The sequence below is a fragment of the Bos javanicus genome, chromosome 20 (assembly GCF_032452875.1).
Source record: "Bos javanicus breed banteng chromosome 20, ARS-OSU_banteng_1.0, whole genome shotgun sequence".
Classification (NCBI taxonomy): Eukaryota; Metazoa; Chordata; class Mammalia; order Artiodactyla; family Bovidae; genus Bos; species Bos javanicus.
Window position 1 is genome coordinate 67358381 of NC_083887.1, and position 19272 is coordinate 67377652.

Consider the following 19272-nt stretch of genomic DNA (forward strand, 5'->3'; position numbering starts at 1 on the left):
CAGACATCCTGGAGCGTGAAGTCAAGTGGGCCTTAGGAAGCATTACTACTAACAAAGCTAGTGGAGGTGATGGAATTCCAGCTGAACTATTGCAAATCCTAAAAAGTGATGTGCTGTACTCAATATGTCAGCCAATTGGGAAAACTCAGCAGTGGCCACAGGACTAGAAAAGATCAGCTTTCATTCCAATCCCAAAGAAGGGCAATGCCAAACAACGGTCAAACTACCACACAACTGTGCTCATTTAGCAGGCTAGCAAGATTACCCTCAACATCCTTCAAGCTAGGCTTTACAACCAGTCTAAACAAGTCAATCCAAAAGGAAATCAGTCCTGAATATTCATTGGAAGGATTGGATGCTGAAGCTGAAAACTCCAATAATTTGGCCACCTGATGCAAAGAACTGACTCACTGGAAAAGATCCTGATGCTGGTTAAGATTGAAGGCAGGAGGAAAAGGGGACGACAGAGGATGAGACGGTTGGATGGACTCCATGGACATGAGTTTGAGCAAGCTCAAGAGTTCTTGATGGACAGGGAGGCCTGGTGTGCTGCAGTCCATGGGGTGGGAGAGTCAGACATGACTGAGTGACTGAACTGAAGTGAACTGAATGGTGAACTTTCAGAGGTACAAGCTGGGTTGAGAAAAGGCAGAGGAAACACAAATCCAATTGTCTACATTCACTGGATTCTAGAGAAATGGAATTCCAGAAAAACATCTACTTCTGCTTCACTTACTACACTAAAGCCTTTGACTATGGGGATTGCAACAAACTGGAAAATTCTTTAAGAGATGGGAATATCAGATCACCTTATCTGCCTCCTGAGAAATATGTTATGTGGGTGAAGAAGCACCAATTTGAACCTTACATGGAACAATGGACTGGTTCACAATTGGGAAAGGGGTAGGAGAAATCTGTATAGTGTCACCATGATTATTTAAACTCTATGCAGAGTACATCATACAGAATGCCCATCTGGATTCATCACAGTATGGAGTCAACACTGCCAGGAGAAATATCAACAACCTCAGATATGCATATGATACCACTTTAGTGGCAGCAAGTAAAGAGGAACTAAAGAGCCTCTTGATGAGGGTGAAAGAGGAGAGTGAAAAAGTTTGCTTAAAACTCAACATTCAAAAAACTAACATTGTGGCATCTGGTCCCATCACTGATGGCAAATAGATGGGGAAAAAGTGGAAACAGTGACAGACTTTATTTTCTTGGGCTTCAAAATCAGTGCAGATGGTGAATGTAGCCATGAAATTAAAAGACACCTGCTCCTAACAAACCTAGACTGTATTAAAAAGCAAGAGACATCACTCAGACACAACAAAGGTTAGTATCGTCAAAGCTATATTTTTTCCAATAGTCATGTATGGATGTGAGAGCTGGACCATAAAGAAGGCTGAGCACCAAAGAATTGATGCTTTCAAACCGTGGTGCTGGAGAAGACTCTTGAGAGTCCTTTGGACTGCAAGGAGATCCAACCAGTCCATCCTAAAGGAAATCAGTCCTGAATATTCAATGGAAGGACTGATGCTAAAGCTCAAGTTCCAATTCTTTGGCCACCTGATGGGAAAAAGTGACTCACTGGAAAAGACCCTGATGCTGGGAAAGACTGAAGGCAAAAGGAGAAAGGGATGACAGAGGACAAGATGATTAGATAGCATCACCAACTCAATGAACATGAATTTGAGCCAACTCCAGGAAATAGTCAAGGACAGGGAAGCCTGGTGTGCTGAAGCCCATGGGGTTCCAGAGTGTCGGACATGACCTAGCAACTGAACAATGACGATGATAAATTAATGTTTAATTTTATAAAATTAATGTTTAATTTTATAAGAAACTAAGTGTTTTCAAGTGGTTATACCAGTCAACACAAATATCTGTATCCTGTTTGGCATGAAGCCATATCTTTTTCATTTTTCTCTGTTCTATTTTATCTAATGCTGCAACGTGTTTGGAAGGAGAGTAACCCAAAGCATACACTCTCTAGGCTACTTTGACGTGTTATTTGGGAAACTGCTTATCCGGTCACACTTCCTCTTGTCCCAAGACATCACAGGTTGTTCCCTCCGCCTGGAATTCTCTCCCTCGCTTCTGTCTTCACATCAAAGCTCACAAGTCACTTTGACAAAGAAAGCGTCCCAGGCCTGAGACTCGCTCAAAGCCACCTTCCACTGTACCTCTCGTTCATTCAGTAGACACTGAGTGGGAGCACACAACACGTTTTTCCAGGGAGAGGATGTAACAGGAACAAGAAAAACAAAACCGGTACTCTGACGGGATCTAGCGGAGAAGAGACAACAAGGGGAAAGGAACAGTCTGACCAGCATCTAGTGGAGAGAGAGACACTTCCCAGAAGAGAAACGGTTACAAAGATCCGGAAGGGAGAGTGTGCTGGGTGCGTCTGAGGAAGAAACAGAGACCCAGGTGGTCCTGGCCGCCCCGCAGGGCTCTCCTCCCTGCCGCCCTCACCGGGAAACTTGCTGGGTACTCCCGTGAGGTCATGGTCATGCATGCACCACTGCAAGGCCGTACCGATACCTGGGCCGGTCACCATCAAAGCCTTCACATTTATGTACACCCTGTAACTATTTGCTAGTAAGTCAGTGACTGAAAAAATAAAGAAAAACAAAGTGGGCAACCAACACAGCAGCCTCACGCACAAGTCTACACGCGGCAGGTTCATCCCGATTCAAAAGTCCCATAAACATTGTGGTGACACAAGGTTATCAGCCTCTGCGATCTAGATAGGATGGATGCGATACTCAGTTGCATTTCGTATCACGTTGCTATTTAAATGTTTCCCTGACGACCTGATGTAAAGAACGAGGCCCGTCTGCTCCCCATCAGCAGACTGAAGACACAGCACTGAAGGGAAAGACTCGAAGGGCAGCACTCCTCCCCACATCTCCCTGAAACTGCTCGTGAACCTGTGACTCCACCAGTTTCTGCCATTTCCAGCCAGGAACACAGCACAGCAGTTGCTGCGTCACAATGACTCCCTCCTCTGTGTCGACCACGTCTGACTCCAAAGCAGCTGCACAAGGAATACCACCAAGAGGCAGTGGGGAGAGGCCCTCCCACACACAGCAGGGATGTACGTGCTGACCGAGGCAAGCGTCAGTCACGTAAATCCTCCCACTGCAAACCAGGGAGATGCACAAAAGACACACAGCAGCAACTCAGCTGGAAATCCAGAGGCACATGTAAGCAGGTAGAAGAGCAAGCCCCTGCTTCTGAGGCTAGACCGCCACCACCCACAAGTACCTTCCTTGAGCAGGCCGTAGCAGAAGAGGCGCGCCCTCTCCAGATCACCCAGCTGCCGGCAGACCCCCACGTACACCCTGCAGAGCGCGTGGATGTAATTGTGCTCCACGGACATCTTCTGACTCTTCAGCTCTGAGAGGATAGAGTGAAGCAAGCTCTCTGCTAAATGCTGAATTGGGGGGAAAAAAAACCAAAAAGGCAATGTACATTCATATTTATCGTTAGCCTACTATGGAACAGCTACAAGTTACAAAATCAAGTCCTTGGGAAAGCTGGAAAAATAAAAGGGGCACTGTCTCGGACAGAGGCCAGCTGCCACTGCAGTAACCCCTCAGCAGGGAAGCCGGGAGGCTCTGCGGAGAAGGGGGCCCCCAGCGAGCAGACGGGCAGTTCAGCAGAGGTCAGCAGGGCACAGGGCCTATGGCTGGTCCAACTCTTGATGCTCGTCACTATCGCCACTCCAACAAGCTGCTATTTTTTGGCTTTTACTAAAATAATCTCTGTGTATGAAATCCACTCTAATTCTACTGCCATTCTTGTTTTCTGAACTGCAATACACTCTACACATTTATCCTGTTTAGATCTTAGAATACTGGGTAACAGTTTCCTTACTCAGGTAAAGAAGTGGTAAATAACCTGATATACTCAATCACGTGAAAACAAACACCTTCCAAAGTTACCTGCATTGCTCTTTATGCTTTCTGAAATGAACAATAAACATGTATACCACTGTGGTTCCAGGCATATACAGACAACCAATAATGTTAATCCAGGGACACTGGAAGTCACCCACCCACTATCAACATGAACATGGAAAAGATAATAACCTAGCAAAGTCCTAAGAAACCTTGTGTGCAAACCTACACACTTCTCTCTCCACCTCCTCTTGAAACTAAGCGTGTGTTCCTATTTGACTGGTGACCTGCATTAAGTGTGGGGGGCGAGGGGGAGACCCACACACTAACCCTCTCTCAAAATTCTCAAATGTGTATGTAACACTACTGACAAAAGGGCTCTATTACAGAGCAACTGATGCTCTGAGGCAAACCATTTTGAGCCATTAAACATGCCAGAACCAACAGGAACTGTGCAATTTAAGTCCCAACGGGCACCTTTTTTTCCCTTTAAAATTTTAACTCATCTAGTGAATATAGACTACCAAGTCTCCAATGTCTGACCGCTTCTCAGATGCACAAACTCCTGGCTAGAAATAGAGCACAGGTCCTGATGCTTACAGGGGTGACTGTCCATCCTGGACAATAACCTTCTATTCAGGGCCCCCCTCGCTGGTGGCAGGCAGCCTGGGTCGGGGGACGGGCAATCCCAGCGCTCTCTGAGCGGAGCCGCGTACCTTTTTTGTGGTGCTGAACTCGTAGACAACGTCCTTCTCCTGGTCTCGCATCACCGGCTTTGTGGAGATGTTTCCCACGTACACGTGACTCCGGATGACAGGTAACAGGTCAAAGGTCGCCTCCCCGATCTTTCTCAGGGCCTCTGTGATGGCTCTGTTGGGGGACTCCGCGGTTTCTTCAGGGCTGGAGGGGGACTGCGAGGCCGGGAGAGGATGCCTGTTGTCCTCTGTGCTTGGGGCTGCAGCCTGGGGGAGGTCCGTCCAGGAGCTGCAGCCCATGCCCTCCGGGGTGGGCTCCGGCTCTGGGGACCCGTTGTCCAGGCGCAGCCTCTTGGCGCTCCTCGGTGCACTGGCAGACAGTGTCCGTTTCCCAGCCAGGTCCTGCGGAGGCCCCAGGCCGCCCACCTTGTCCTGCTTGCCATCACTGCCAGAGCTGCCCCCTGCCTTCACAAAGGCGGTGGAGCTGGAAGCGATGGCTTGGAAGCCTGCGAGGGCACCCACGGGCCCCGGCAGGCCCTTACGGTTCGCCGGAGGGCCACGTGTGAGCTGGATGTTCCCTTTGAGGATGTTGAGGGTGCGGGCCCGGGCGGACAGCTCTGGGTACATGGTGTCCAGGATCTTCACAGAGTTCTCCGGGGGCGCTGCCACCGCAGGATGGGCGGGTGCAAGTGGGGGCAGGCGGCCGGGCACTGGGAGGGCGTGCTTTGGGGTCGCTGCGCAGAACTGCAGCGGGGACGACAAGACCCTGTCCCCGGCCGGCGCAGACGACGGCGACGGGGAGGCACACAGAGGAGAGCAGGGCCCCGGCTCCTCCGGCAGCGGGGACGTCACAGGAGGTGCCGGGGGCTCGGACGACGGGGACGTTGGGCAGAGCGGGGACAGTGGAGAGGAGGGGCTGGAGCTGGAGATGAGGGGAGATGCCAGGCGGGACGTCCTCGGCGGCGTGGCGATCAGGGGGGCCAGCAGCGGGGGCAGCGGGGGCCCCACCTCCTGCCGGATCTTGCTCAGCGTGTCCACGCAGCAGTCTGCGGGTGTGGACGTGTCGGCGGTGGCCAGGATGGTGTGCGTGTGACTTCTTTGGGGTCTTCCATGACCTCTGTCCCCTGAGAAAGACGGAGAGACTTCGCGCTCAATGGTCTCAACGCGGCCTGATGCCGGAGTCCTGACTGGCTTGTTGGACTGGTCTCTGTTTGAAACCTTTGATCGATTCTTATTTTTGCCCAGTGGCTCCAGTTTCGAGTTACAGTAAGTGTGATCGAACGGAGCAGCCTGCGACTCGAAGTTCTGATCATATATCTCGGAGCTGATCCTCACGCTGGGTTTAACGGGTCTGTTTCGCAAACGACTTTTATCAAAGTTACCACTCTGCCCGCTGCTTGAGATATCCTCCTGGGTTCCAGCCGCACTGCGGCCACATGGGGGCTCCTGAAGAGGTGAGCCAGGGCGACCAGCCTCTGGAGACCTCTCCAGGGGAGGAACCAAAAGGAAACCAGCTGCCAGCTCTTCCGGATGGGTGGAAAGGGGGGCGGCCTCCGGGGCGTCACACAGGATCACCTGGCCCAGCTCCGGCATGAGCGTCACCCCGTTGATGATGGTCCAGTTGTCCCCTTTCTCAATGACTAGGTTCTGATCCTTGTTGATGAGCACATTGATGACCTCAGAGGTCACCGTGGAGATCTGACATTGGAGCCTCACCTCTCCAGGCCCCGCCCCCGGGTCAGCGTTGGGGACCGAGGGCTCTTCGGGTTCTGACTGGACCTCTTCCCGATTGCCCGCCGGCCTTACCGCGTCCACGCGGCCCTCAGGAGTGCTTTGCGTGTTTTCACGGCCAGGTTCAGCACAGGTGGGAGACCCGCCCTGAGTGTGCGCGCTGGCCCTCGGTGTGGGTGAGGCGGTGATGGCTGTGTCCAGAGGTGGGAGTTGCTGCTGGAGGTGCTCTGCCGTCGCGCGCTCAGGCCCTCTGAAGAGGAGCAGCCCTGCGGCCTCCTCCGCCTCGCTGTCCTCCTGGCTGGCCTGCAGCTCCTGCCCGAGCCTGGTGAGCACCTCGGACAGCGTCTCCAGGGAGCAGCGAGGGAGCTGACCCCGCAAAGGACAGTCGTCTTCCTCCGACTCCACCCACTCTTCAGAGGTCTCCAGTGCTTCCTCTTCACAGAGCTGACTTCCATACCCTTCTCCTGATGGTCCACTGGGCTTCAATTCCTCTTTCATTCCTCTATTCAGTGTTCCTTTGCTAGAACATTCTGAAACGGAGTCCGCTGAACTATAGTCTCTCAGCTGACAGCTTTCAAGAAACATGACGACCTCGGACGTGGACAGTCTGTCCATCTCAGACAGCGTGCTGATGTTGAAGTCCTGCAGAGCTGAGGTCAGGGAGCCCACCTCGACGGAAGGCCCAGCCTCTGCAGGCCCTGCACCCCACCCGCGGGCCCTGGGGGCGCTGTGCAGGTCCGGCTCCAGAGCGGGGTCGGGCTCGGGCTCCCCCTCGCTGCTGCTGGGCGCCTCGCTCTCCTCCACCTCGGTGTCGCCTCCGCCTGCCTCCCGGATGCCGCTGTAACAGCATGGGGCAGGGCGTGGAGATGCGGTCTCGGCAGCACCCAGGCCTTCAAGAGGCGCGCAGCCAGGACTCTCAGACTCCAGGAGCAGGCGTTCCTTCAGGCCACGCTGTAGGGCAGGTGCGGACTGTGAAACCGCCAGAGCCGCCCCAGGGCACCTGACTGCATCTCCAGCAGGAAAACCTCTGGAGAGAGTCAGGTCCGTGTCTGGACATTTATCCACATCCAAGCTGGCCGTGTCCACGCCTGTGGCCAGGAGACCAGGGCTCTGCTTCTGCGCCTCTTCCTGCACCGTGGTGCCCGTCACAGCATCCCGGTTTGGGACCGGGATGTTCTCAGAAAAGAATGAGGATTTACAGTCTGTAGGATGATGGGAATTTTCTACTGGGAAAGAACCACTTGGAGCATCAAAATCTAACCTTCCCCAGGAGGCGGGGGCTCCTGAGGCAGGGCTCCGGGCGCTGCTCTTCGTGTCCCCCCTCTCCCCGCCATGCTGCGCTCCACACGCCAGCCAGCTGGCCCGGGCGTCGCCGTGGGGCGCTGGGGACTCCGGGCGGGCAGGCTGCGCGGGGCCAGGCCGCGCCTGCCTGGTGATCACTGATACTTGATTGGGCAGCACGGACGTGGGGGCCCGGGGAGCAGCGGGTCCACGGTCCTCACTGGTGAACACGGACGCCGACCCGCCGCCCTCTGAGGACCATACGGCCCGGGGCCTCGCCTCACTGCCCCGCCGCAAGAGGTCACTGTGGTGCCAGGAAGCGCTCCTGCCAAAGCCGAAGCCGCTCCTGACCAAGCTGGACACAGGCCCCGGCGACGCTCTGAAACCTGTCCGAGCCGGCGAGAGCTCCACTCTCAGTGCCTGCCCAGCAGCCAGCCCAATGCCAGCGGCTCCTGGGAACGCTGAGCGCGGGGGGAACGATGAGCGTGAAGGGAACGGAGGCTGCGGGAGCAAGCGGGCATCACTCAAGTCCTTCACAAAGGCTGCGCATCCCAGCGGGCCGCTCCTCTGACCAAAAGGATCGGACGTGCCCGACATGGGGCTCAGAGTCGGGAAGCTGCTCTCGAGACGGGCCCCTCCTGAGGAGCACCCCGGGGGCTCGGGGGGCACCTCCACCGCAGTCACCCCGGCAGCGGGCCCGGTCTGCTCTGAGCCACAAGGGCGGGGAGGGCCAACTGCAGGGGGAATGGTGGGACCACCGCCATCCTCCAGCCCCGAGGGAGACGGGGGGTGGCCACAGCAAGGGGAGGCGCCTGAGGCCGAGGAGCAAGACCAGGCATCTCCCAGGCTGAGCCCCGCGGTTCCCGGGGTGGGGGGCCCTTCTGAAACACACCCCTGCGTGGCTCCTCTTTCCTTCTCCAAGGCTCTAGGCTGTCCCTGGAAATGACCAGAGGCTGACTGCCGCCCCGATTCAGAAGCAGTTCCATCAATGAGTGTCCACCTGGCCAGCTCTAACTTGGGTGATTCGATCCATGGGGACAGCAGGGTCTTCCCATCAGGTGCCCTGGGCTCCCTGAGCGGCTGCAGGCCCAGGGGAGGGGGACGCGGGTCTGACCGACCATGAGCCGTGCCCTCCTCTCGAGCTAGGCCGCCCAACAGCGTCTCAGCAGGCTTGCCGCCCGGGGCTCTGGGACATGTCCACACTGTGGGCACCAACCTGTCCTTCTGCCCGACCTCTCTGTGTCTGCCCAGCTTGTCCACAACGCCCTTCTCTCTCCCACTCCCGAGCTCAGAGGACACAGTCCAGAGCTGCTCCCGAGCAAAGGCGAATGAAGCTGCGGGCTCCTGCAGGTTTGCTGCGAAGGTGCCAAAGCCGAGCGTGGTCCCTGCACTGAGAGCCAGGGCGGCCTCGCGGGTGTGGGGCTGCTCCTCCCAGGCTCCAGCTCCTTTCTTCTCTCCAGATAAGCCACAGTGGTCCTGGGCCTCAGGCGGATCTTCTTTGGACACAGGCTCCGAGTTCCTACATGGGGCTGACTCATAATCGCTGGAGTTGGCACCCTCTCCAAAGGGTTCCTTAAAAACAAAGGAATTGTATCCATCAGTTAAATACCACTTAAACCAACTACACAGTTACTGATTCAATGCACTGGACACGGACACGCTCTGGAAGCGTCTGAGAAAGGCAGGCCACCCCAGGCGCCCCATGGGTAGGTGGGCGGGGGTCGGGGAGCCAGTGCCCTCCCCCTCTCTCCTCAGAGAAACCCCCCAGGGCTCCACACACGCTCACTGCTGCTCCCCAAGAGGCGTCCAGGTGCTGCTGCACTCGCAGCCGAGGGCTTGCTCTGTCCTGACTGTGAACCGTCCTCCTCAACTCAGAAGACCCACTGCAGGCAGCCGCCCAGCTGTCCTCTCAACCTCCACTCGCCCCTCCTGGTCCCTCCAGCCCGACCCGTGCTCTAGGGGCTGCCCTGTGAGCCCCTCTGCCCATACCTCTCACCGAGGCTGCACCCCAGCTGCAGTTATCCCAGGACCCTTCAAGTTCCCCTCCGTGTACGGACTACTCCCCTTCCCCATGGCCCGTGACCTTCATGTCTGCTCCAAAAGCCCTCCTCGACTCCCAACCAGCCCCTCTCTTCCGGAGACCTTCCGTGACACCGCCGGCCCCAGGCCCCCGCTGCCCCCCAGCACCCCCAGGGAAGGCCTGCCCACCCCTAAGGTGGACCATTTCCCACCCAGAGAGGCTCTTCTCTGTGTTGTCTCCAGCGTCCCTGGCCGACCCCTCCTCTCACAGCCACACTGCAAATCTCACCAGGCTCGCTGCTCTCTCAGCCTGGAGACCTTTTCCAAACCAGTGTCTATCAGTTAACTCCAGTGCGGCTACTGGGTCCAGGGGTCAAGAACGCAGGACACTGGTGATCCCAAGATTCCAGTCAACGGTCCTGCCTCTCCCCGGAGTCTCCCACTTTCTTCCCATCCCCACCGCAACTCAACGGAAACTCTCACGTGGAACCTGACCTTTAGGTCCACTTCTCTGGACCCACTGACAGCTCCCCATGCTGTCAGGAGAAAACGCCAAGCCCTGAAGACTCACGTGGGCTTGGGTCTGGTCTGGGTGCACGCTCCCCGTGTCCAGAGTGCCACACCTCTGTAAACAGCACCAGACACCCGGCACCTCCTCCACGGCCGGCCAGATGCCAGCATCCGGGGGCCTCTCCCACTAGGTGTGCGCCAGCCTCCCACCAGGGTGAGCCCCTAACCCAGCCCCCGGCAACGCAGACGCCACCACGGCGCCCTCATGGGCAAGCACCCAGGACCCAAGCAAGAGTGACCAGGTCCTGTCACCTCTGTGCCCGCAGTGTCCAGCATCATGTCCAGAACATAACAGATATGCATTACGGTTCCTAAATGAAGTGATTCAAAGGAGCCATTAATTTCTTTCTTCCTTAAGTCAAAAAGCATGCAAATCTGCTCTGTCAAGACTAACTTCCCCTATATGTAATTTGGTTCTGTGTTTTCCAAGTCTCCTAGTAAGTGTGTTGTGAAGTGAAAGTTGCTAATTTGTGTCCAACTCTTTGTGACCCCTATCATTTTCACAATTTAAACAATAAAAAGGAAAGAGAAAAAAAAGACTAACTTCCTAAGAAATTACATAAACCATTCTGCAAATACACAGAGATGATGAATTCATTGCATGAAGGTGGAGAATGCAGCAACCTAAGTTAACAGGCATGCATGCCATACACGGACCTTCTGTCTCTGAAACACTCCAGGCAGACAAACACCTGTGTAACTCACTCATTCCATCCCTGTTACGTGTCTAAAGATAAGAGTAAACAACTAAGACACAGTCCTCCACAGGAGACTTAAAACACACTGCAGATGAAGACAGTAACAATGCACCCCCAGCACACAACGAAGGCCACGACATGTGCGCACGTGTGTGCGCGCTTGTGTGAGTACAAGATACGGACCCCGGGGCAGTGGCGTGCCTCACGAACTCCCGGCTTCCTCCCTGACACTATGCGGAACGCGCTCACACGTCAGGGTGGACAAGGTGGCCACCTGGGGAGGCCAGTGCAAAGTGTCCACTCACAGGTGCAAACAGAGAGGGTGAGACACCCAGGTGAGGCGGCGATGCCAGCGGCGGGGAGGGCACTGGGGACAGCAGAGGCGGGGGCAGCCTGAAGAAGTCGACCGCAGCCTGGAGGTCCTCGTCGAAACCAGGGCCCTGAGCCTCGCTCCTCCACGCCACAGCCTTGGGACTCGTGTCCTCTTGAGAGAGGCCGTTGTCGCGACCTGCTGCTCCACCCACATCCTCACAGGCAGAGAAGTCACCCTCAATCTCCATGGACAGTTCTGCCAGGCACGTCTGCACTGCCGAGGTGCGGATGGGACTGCCACCTGCTGCAGGGGGCACCCCATCTTCCCCGAACTCTATGGATCTGCAGTATTCTCGGGCAGGTTTTTCTGCAAGGGGAAAAAAGTGAATATCAAATTATTTACAGTTATCAATTAAAAAAAAAAAAACCACCTATTTTAACACTTCAAAATGCTTGTATTAAATCCAAGTAGAAACATTTTTAAAAGCCAACAATCCCTTCCTAAAGAATATCCTATAAAACTTAAACACATTCCACAAAGTACGCTTCCCTCAACAAGTAAACGAGAAGACGGCCGGGGGAAAGGGTGAGATGCCTTTGTCCACGGGCAGCAGGGTATGCCTGCCAAGGCTTCCGTCCGTGGCCAAGGTGACAGGCCTTGATGACACACTCGTTCTCTTGGGAAGTCAGCAGTATTGGGGAGAAACAGCCTTCTGCCACAAGGTGACAAGAAACAAATTTCTCCTTCTAAAATCAACTTATACCAGGCCTACTCCATGTAGGGCTTCCCTTGTGGCTCAGCTGGTAAAGATCTGCCTACAATGCAGGAGACCTGGGTTCAATCCCTGAGTTGGGAAGATCCCCTGGAGAAAGGAAAGGCTACCCACTCCAGTATTCTGGCCTGGAGAATTCCATGGACTGTATAGTCGATGGGGTCACAAAGAGTCGGACACAACTGAGCAACTCTCACCTCCCCCCCATGAAAGTATTTGTACAATACTCTAAGGAACCTGACTACGTCACAGAAATACTTTGCACTGTAACACAACTGAAAGCTACTATGAAATGCCGGTTCTCTTTGGGTTTTGATTTTGGTGAGCAACAGCAATGCTAATTGTTAGTAAAAATACTGTGTCCTGGCAATTAACTGGAAACAACCACTTGTCATATTTGAAAGCTATAAAAATATATGAAAGCTACAAAAACACCTTTCGTAGAAGGCCTCAGGGCTCCCTGGAGCAGTGGCTGATTACAGGGCTGGGGAGGCAAAAATACAAGCTGAGCCCGAGACAGTTTGCAGAACCAGATGTAAAGACGGACATGCCTAAGAGGCCCAGATGGTCCCAGTGACTGCACCTGGGGCAACCTGAGCGGTAAAATGACTAGTGAAAGTACCGGATTATAATGCACAGAATAAAACAAGTGTCTATGAGACCACACTGACAGAAGTGAATGCAAAGTGAATAAATGAGTGAGTGGAGAAAAATGACAGTTCTTCCTTACAGAAGAATTGCAGTTAATACCTTTAGGAAAACAAGGGAATTGCAAAAGCCACTATTTGACAAAGTAGTAATCGCAGCCTACAAGATGCACCAGCAGAGCTAAAATCAGTGGGCCAGGGCTAGAGAGAAACAGATATGTGCCATGTCACAGCGCCTCCCTTGGGGTGGCCACTGAGTCAAGAAGCAACAGCAGTTTCACAGGAGGAACCGGGCCGACATCACCTTCCACAGAGATCAAGGTTAACAGCCCCCAGGACAAGGCCGACCACACGCTCTCTCCCCAGCACACACTAGGAGCTCTAGTGGAAAATACACAGCCTCACTCTAATACAAGAAAACATGCCACAACCCACAGGGTTTCTACCCAATGATCTGTACTCTCCAAAAGGGTCAGGAGACAAGGAAAGATCCGTAACTGCCAGAGCAGGGGCAACTAAAGGCAGAAAAAAATGAGAGTGGAAGTATGAGTCGCTCAGTCATGGTCCAGCTCTTTGCAACCCCATGGACTGGGGCCCGCCAGGCTCCTCTGTCCATGGAATTCTCCAGGCAAGAATTCTGGAGTGCATAGCCAATCCCTTCTCCTGGGGATCTTCCTGACCCAGGGATCGAACCCAGGTCTCCCACATTGCAGACAGATTCCTTACCATCTGAGCCACCAGAATTAAAGGAATCCAGGGAAGGTGACATGGGCGGGGAAACAGTGAAACCCGGTCTCCACCTGCACCAGCCACACACACTCCCTCTACGAGTCCTTCTGGTTTCCCAGTGGATGTTCCCTGATGAAGCAGCTATTACAAAATTCAAAACCAGACACATTCAACGAGACTAGAAATCATGCTGGAAGGAACAGGGTTTTGGATGATGGCAAGCGCCCATCTCAGTTTATTTCACTCTTTCAATGAGAGATTCGAGAAATTAAAAACTAAAGACGGGAAAAAAAAAAAAAAAAAACTAAAGATGTACAACGTCCACAGTAAACACCGCTGCTGCTGTATGAAATGAAGCTCTGGAAGCTTCCCCCTCACCTGGGATGTATCTGCCACCCTCACCCGGGAGTCTGTGTGTGGTGTTGATGCACAGCCAGAGCTCCTTCAGAAGCAGTTTTACCTTCCCTGTGGAAGAGAGGCAAGTGTTAGTCATGTCATTTGGCTCATTCAGCCCAAGGCCAAAACACACTCCTGGGAAATCGGGATTTATCAGGGAATTAGAAAACTAGGTAACTTAAACCCCCTTCCCCTCCTTCCATCACTGAACACAATTCAGCTGGCTACTAATGTGAAAGCATGTTGACTGAAGGCTGAACACAAGCCTGGGTTTTGCTTGGAGGGTGCGGAGCACACAGGGCAGGACTCAGAAAACCCAGCGTGCTTGTTGGGAAAGGTCTTCACCTCCATTATGCACGCACATGACAAACAAATCTCTGGTCTCTGCATTTTCCACAGACAGTGACGTGACTGGGGAGCGCAGGGAGGAAGCCCAGCTAGAGGGACCGGTATAGATCACCGCTCCACAGATTCTACACAGAAGAAACAGTATCAGCTCAGTTCCATGAGGTCATCAGAAATGCCACCAGAGGTGACCAGGCGGTAGTTAACTTAGGGGCTTCGTGGGTCTTGGGAAATTCTTTTATGGCCTTAAGGGGAAATGAGAGGAGATCAACGTGCGGGTATAGACATATGGAGAGGGAGAGAGAGTCACCCACGTGAGCAGACACACAGAAGGAAGCATCTACGTCTATATAAGCAAAGTGAGAGCTTTGTAATTTTTGAAAATTTTTTTCAAATGGGTCTGAATTTCTAAAGTGGTTAAGAATCACTGGTTCAAGTTGAAAGGCAAAGGACAATTGTAACTAAATGAAAGTCATATAACATTAAGAATATCACACTGTGGTTTTAAAGTAAATTTAACATTAAAAATACAAATTCCTCAAAATGTTCCAAGCAAAAAACATTCATCAAAATATAAATATGAATAGTCTGTGTCAAATACATATAAAAAGACAAGCCACATTACTTAATATTTAACTGAAAATAATTATTAAGTACCTGGTAATTTCAAGTCACCTCAAAATTCTGTTGTAGCTCACTTGAGGTTATTAAACAGAATCATTTCTTGAAAACACTGAAATCTTTAATCCAGTTCTAGAGAAGTTAAAAAGATCAATCTTCTAAACTAAAATATCTCCAAGCAATCACAAAATTTTGGAACAGGACAGCCCTATTTAATGGCAAACTACATCTATAGTAGAATTCCATAATGAATAAATTAATTCCACAGAAAAAGGACCAGGACAAACAGGGCAAACGTACAGAACTTGGGAAATGTGGGCATTTCCAGCCTCTCCTGACCCACATTAGCCAGTCGCTGGTGAGGTGCATCCATATTCAAGTTGCAAAGTTCTATGATCAAGTAGTTTATCTACACTGTAGTTAACCCACCCAAAGCCTGCTTCCAAATACCATGACACCCTTTGCTTAAATGACCTGACCAGGATCCCTGCTTATTACAAATACCCAAAGCAGCAAACAAGGAACCTGAAAAAAAATACACAAGAAAGTTCCTTCTCTGTTCTTACAGAGGCTATTAACCAGAGCTATGCCTATTCCAGCTAAGCGCCTTCATTACTTCCAGTCTGACACGAGAACTATCCGATACCAGCAAGCAGAAAACAGCCTACATCCTGGCACTTTCGGGACTTGGTCGTGAAAACCTTTCGGCTGAACCACACGCCTTCCCCTGACCCTGTGATAGACGCCTCCTTTATCAAACGCCAGGCATCTCCGAGGACAGCGTTTCTAGACTTGCCTACTCCACTGACTTGTCAGTGTCCACATGAATGGCACGCATCCTTAATCACAACAACCTTGTAACTATATTTTAGTATCTGTGCTAGCATGACCCTGGCTCAGGATTAAATTGTTATTACGGGTCTATTGCTTCTGATAAGCCTTCCCCATCCAGTCTTAAGAATATATATTTATACATACATGGGGGTACAATTCCCATCTCTTTGCCTTCACTGTTTACATCCAGGAACACAGCATTTGTGTGCATGTTCAGTGGTTTTAGAGCTGTCTTCACAGAGGCAGGCACGCTGCCTTCAGGTACTTCCCTGGGCGTCTAACCAATCTGCGGCCACCTGAGAACGGACTGTTCTTATGCCATCTGTTCTGACAGACTAGTGAAGACCCACCGTGCGTCCTCACTGTAAGCACCAGCGCTCGCCCGAGCTCCAACACTGCTATTTTCCTTTCTCCACCTCGTCAGTGCCCTCATTTCCAATGACAGCAATCTGACAGCTCCTGCGCTGTGAGTCCACTCGGGTGCATGGCTCAGGTCCCTAGCAGACACAGAAGGGTGGAGGAGCAGGCTCGCCTCGTCTCTGATGCAACGACTAGGCTCTCAGTGCTTCACGTTTCTCAAGTGCGAAGTGCTTTTTCCTATTATTATCTCGTCTTTTTTTTAAATGAGGAATGGATGCTGAATTGAGATGACCCTATCATGTCCCTCTTAACCAGCTGTTGTGGTAGTCCTGAGATAAATCCTCAGTCATACTTTGTCCATATTCTATATTACTAACAGATGTGAGTTCTTACAGTTTTAGTATTTTCACAGCTTCACTGCTAAGTGACAGTTCTGAGTGCTGAAGACACGTGTGCGCATTTTCACGCACACAGTTAGTTTTGGCACACGGTTCTGCTAGTCAGAAGAACAAGACAGGAGCAGTCCTAAAGCAAAAACAATAATAAAGACATCAGGTTTTCACTGAAGATCTGCTCACCTGCAAGCCATCCAGAGCTTCCATAGTATTATCTTTAATTTTTAACTTTCTTACGAGTTATTTCTCTGTTCAGGATATTCCAACAACTGCTCTATGTCAATCTGAGTGTGTTTTCCTACAAAACAGTCCATTTTACAAACATGATAAAATCTGAAATTTGTGAAATTCAGAAATTCTCAAGATGTAGTTTGACAGCTTCCTCAGTCCTGGTGCTACGAAGCTTTTCTGCCTTCCTTTCTTGGTCAGCTTCACCAGCACTGCAGAGATCCAGCTGTTCATTTCAACGGCCCTAAGTTAACTGCTCTGTTTCCTATTTCATTCATTTATGTTTCCTTCTTCATCAGTTCCTTCCTCCTATTTTCCTTGGGTTTCTGGTGTATTTTGCTACCTTCTTAAGTCATTCATTTTCTGGAATTCTTGCTTCACTTACGGTAATTCCTGCGTCCTAGCATGGCTTACCAGGTACTGCTAGCAGTAAAGAATTTACCTGTGAATGTAGGAGACCTAAAGAGACTCTGGGTTCGATCCCTGTCTTAGGAAGATCCCCTGAAAAAGGGCAAGCCAACCCACTCCAGTATTCCTGCCTGGAGAATTCCACAGACAGAGGAGCCTGGCGAGCTACAGTCCATGGGGTCACAAGGAGTCGTATGTGACCGAAGCCACTTGGCACACAGGGTGTGTCTCCGGGACCCTTCCTCCGAGGCTGCCTTGTGTCTATCCTCACATATCCTCACAACATCGCTTACAACCATGGATCACTCACTGAATACTGGCAATATCTCAAAGATTTTAATAAATGCTGCCTTGCCACTGCTGCTAAGTCACTTCAGTTGTGTCTGACTCTGTGCGACCCCATAAACGGCAGCCCACCAGGCTCCCCCGTCCCTGGGATTCTCCAGGCAAGAATACTGGAGTGGGTTGCCATTTCCTTCTCCAGTGCATGAAAATGAGAAGTGAAAGTGAAGTCGTTCAGTCGTGTCCCACTCTTCGAGACTCCATGGACTGCAGCCCACCAGGCTCCTCCGTCCATGGGATTTTCCAGGCAAGAGTACTGGAGTGGAGTGCCATTGCCTTCTCCAAAATGCTGCCTTATTTTTGTTAATTTCCAAAACTGCTTAGTATTTCAGCTTTTATCTTTTCTGTTATCCAAGAGCAGTTTATTATGTGTGTTCGGTTACCAGTTTTTCAGGAAGGAGGTAGGAGAGGTTTTTATTACTATCTTTTGAAATATCTATAACCTAATCTCAGATTGCAGCTTTTTATTTAGTAGTCAGCTTTTAGGCATGTTTGACAAGTAGTTTACAGAATCCCCGGGCTTTGAGAGTCAATGTAAATCACCCATCCTGCAGTCATTATTCCCATTCCATCTCCCATTTGTTTGCTTTTACTCTCTGTTTCTAACAAACACACTGAAGTCTTTCGTGAAGTCAGATGTGGCTCTTTCCCCTAGAATGCCCAGGCACTTCACCTAGTGCACTTTTATGCCTGAAGGTCACAAGAGCAGGATCTTCTTGATGAACTGTACTGCTGACCATTCTAAACAGTTCCTTTTAATCCAGGCAAATTCATTCCTAGGTGTGAATTATTCTTTTGCATTATACAGTTGGTTTAATTGCTAAGTCGTGTCCAACTCTTGTGACCCCATAGTGCCAGGCTCCTGTGTCCATGGGATTCTCCAGGCAAGAATACTGGAGTGGGTTGCCATTTCCTCCTCCAGGGGATCCTCCCAACCCAGGGATCGAACCCAGGACCCCTGCATTGCAGGCAGATTCTTTACCAACTGAAATACAAGGGAAGCCCTTTGTGTTATATGACTGCTTTCAAGTTAGAATTTGCTTGAACTGCAATTTCTATATCCATCCCCCTCTATTCAATCTTTCTGTGTCATTTGTTTTTAAATTTATTTCCTTTGAACAAGTCAGGGATGGAGACTGTACATAAAAATCATGCTCTACAGTTGACAGGCTTTTCTAATGTAACTATCACATCAGGGTCTTGATCTGGGAAATTTTCTATCATTTCTTGATCACACTCTCTCTGCAAACAGTAGCTCTGTTCTCTGCTCTGGGAAGTCCTAGGTGACCATCACAGCACCTGGCTCTATACTCCAACATCTCAGATTTTCCCTAACACCTTTTATTTCCTTATCTTTTTATACCACATATTGAGAGATATCCACAATTAAATCCCTTGGCTCATCAAAGCAATCTTCTACTTGCCCACTCAGCAATCCAGCCTTTCCAGGGGGTTCACCTCTACAATCATGTTTTTAGTATCAGAGAACTGACTCAGACGTCACAGCAGCGGCCCATGGCTATGCCCTCAGATGCTCTCTAAGGACATGACTTGGGCTAGAGACATTTCTCCCTGCTCACGACTGACCACTGTTCCCTCGGGGCCTGCTCGCTCCTGGTGGTTTTCTCTCCTGTCCCTGCCTTTCCCCAGGACAGGAGCACCGCGCACAGCCAGAGCACATCTCCTCAGCCTCCATCCACAGTGCTATTCCTCTGGCAATAAACGCAGGTCCTTGTGCCATAAACCTGCAGGACATGCCTTCATCAGGAGGGCAAGCGAGCGAGAACAGTGAGGAGCCACAAGGCGCACACATACCTCTCTCTCTGGAAACAGGGGGAGCTACCCTTCAAAGCGGCACCATTAACCCAATTTTCTGACACCCACAGCCACCCTGGGTTCTCCCGTCCTAACTCATCAGAAGACTAAACTTGGGCCGTGGCCTGCAGCCAGTCTGGGTCACAGCCTGTGACAACGTGC

At 51.5% G+C, this 19272-nt stretch overlaps 1 protein-coding gene across 3 annotated transcripts in view; it reads right to left on the reverse strand.

Annotated features, from left to right (window-relative positions):
* ICE1 (interactor of little elongation complex ELL subunit 1) overlaps positions 1–19272 on the reverse strand; it is a 66097-nt gene that overhangs the window by 17426 nt on the left and 29399 nt on the right. For all 3 annotated transcript variants that reach the window (XR_009731845.1, XM_061393902.1, XM_061393903.1), the window contains exons 11-14: positions 13745–13831; positions 11211–11584; positions 4628–9190; positions 3277–3445 (exon numbers count right to left, since the gene is read on the reverse strand). Coding sequence is in view for 2 of the 3 variants with exons in the window: in XM_061393902.1 (XP_061249886.1) it covers positions 3277–3445; positions 4628–9190; positions 11211–11584; positions 13745–13831 (5193 nt within the window). In the remaining variant the exon portion in view is untranslated. The remainder of the gene's footprint in view (positions 1–3276; positions 3446–4627; positions 9191–11210; positions 11585–13744; positions 13832–19272) is intronic.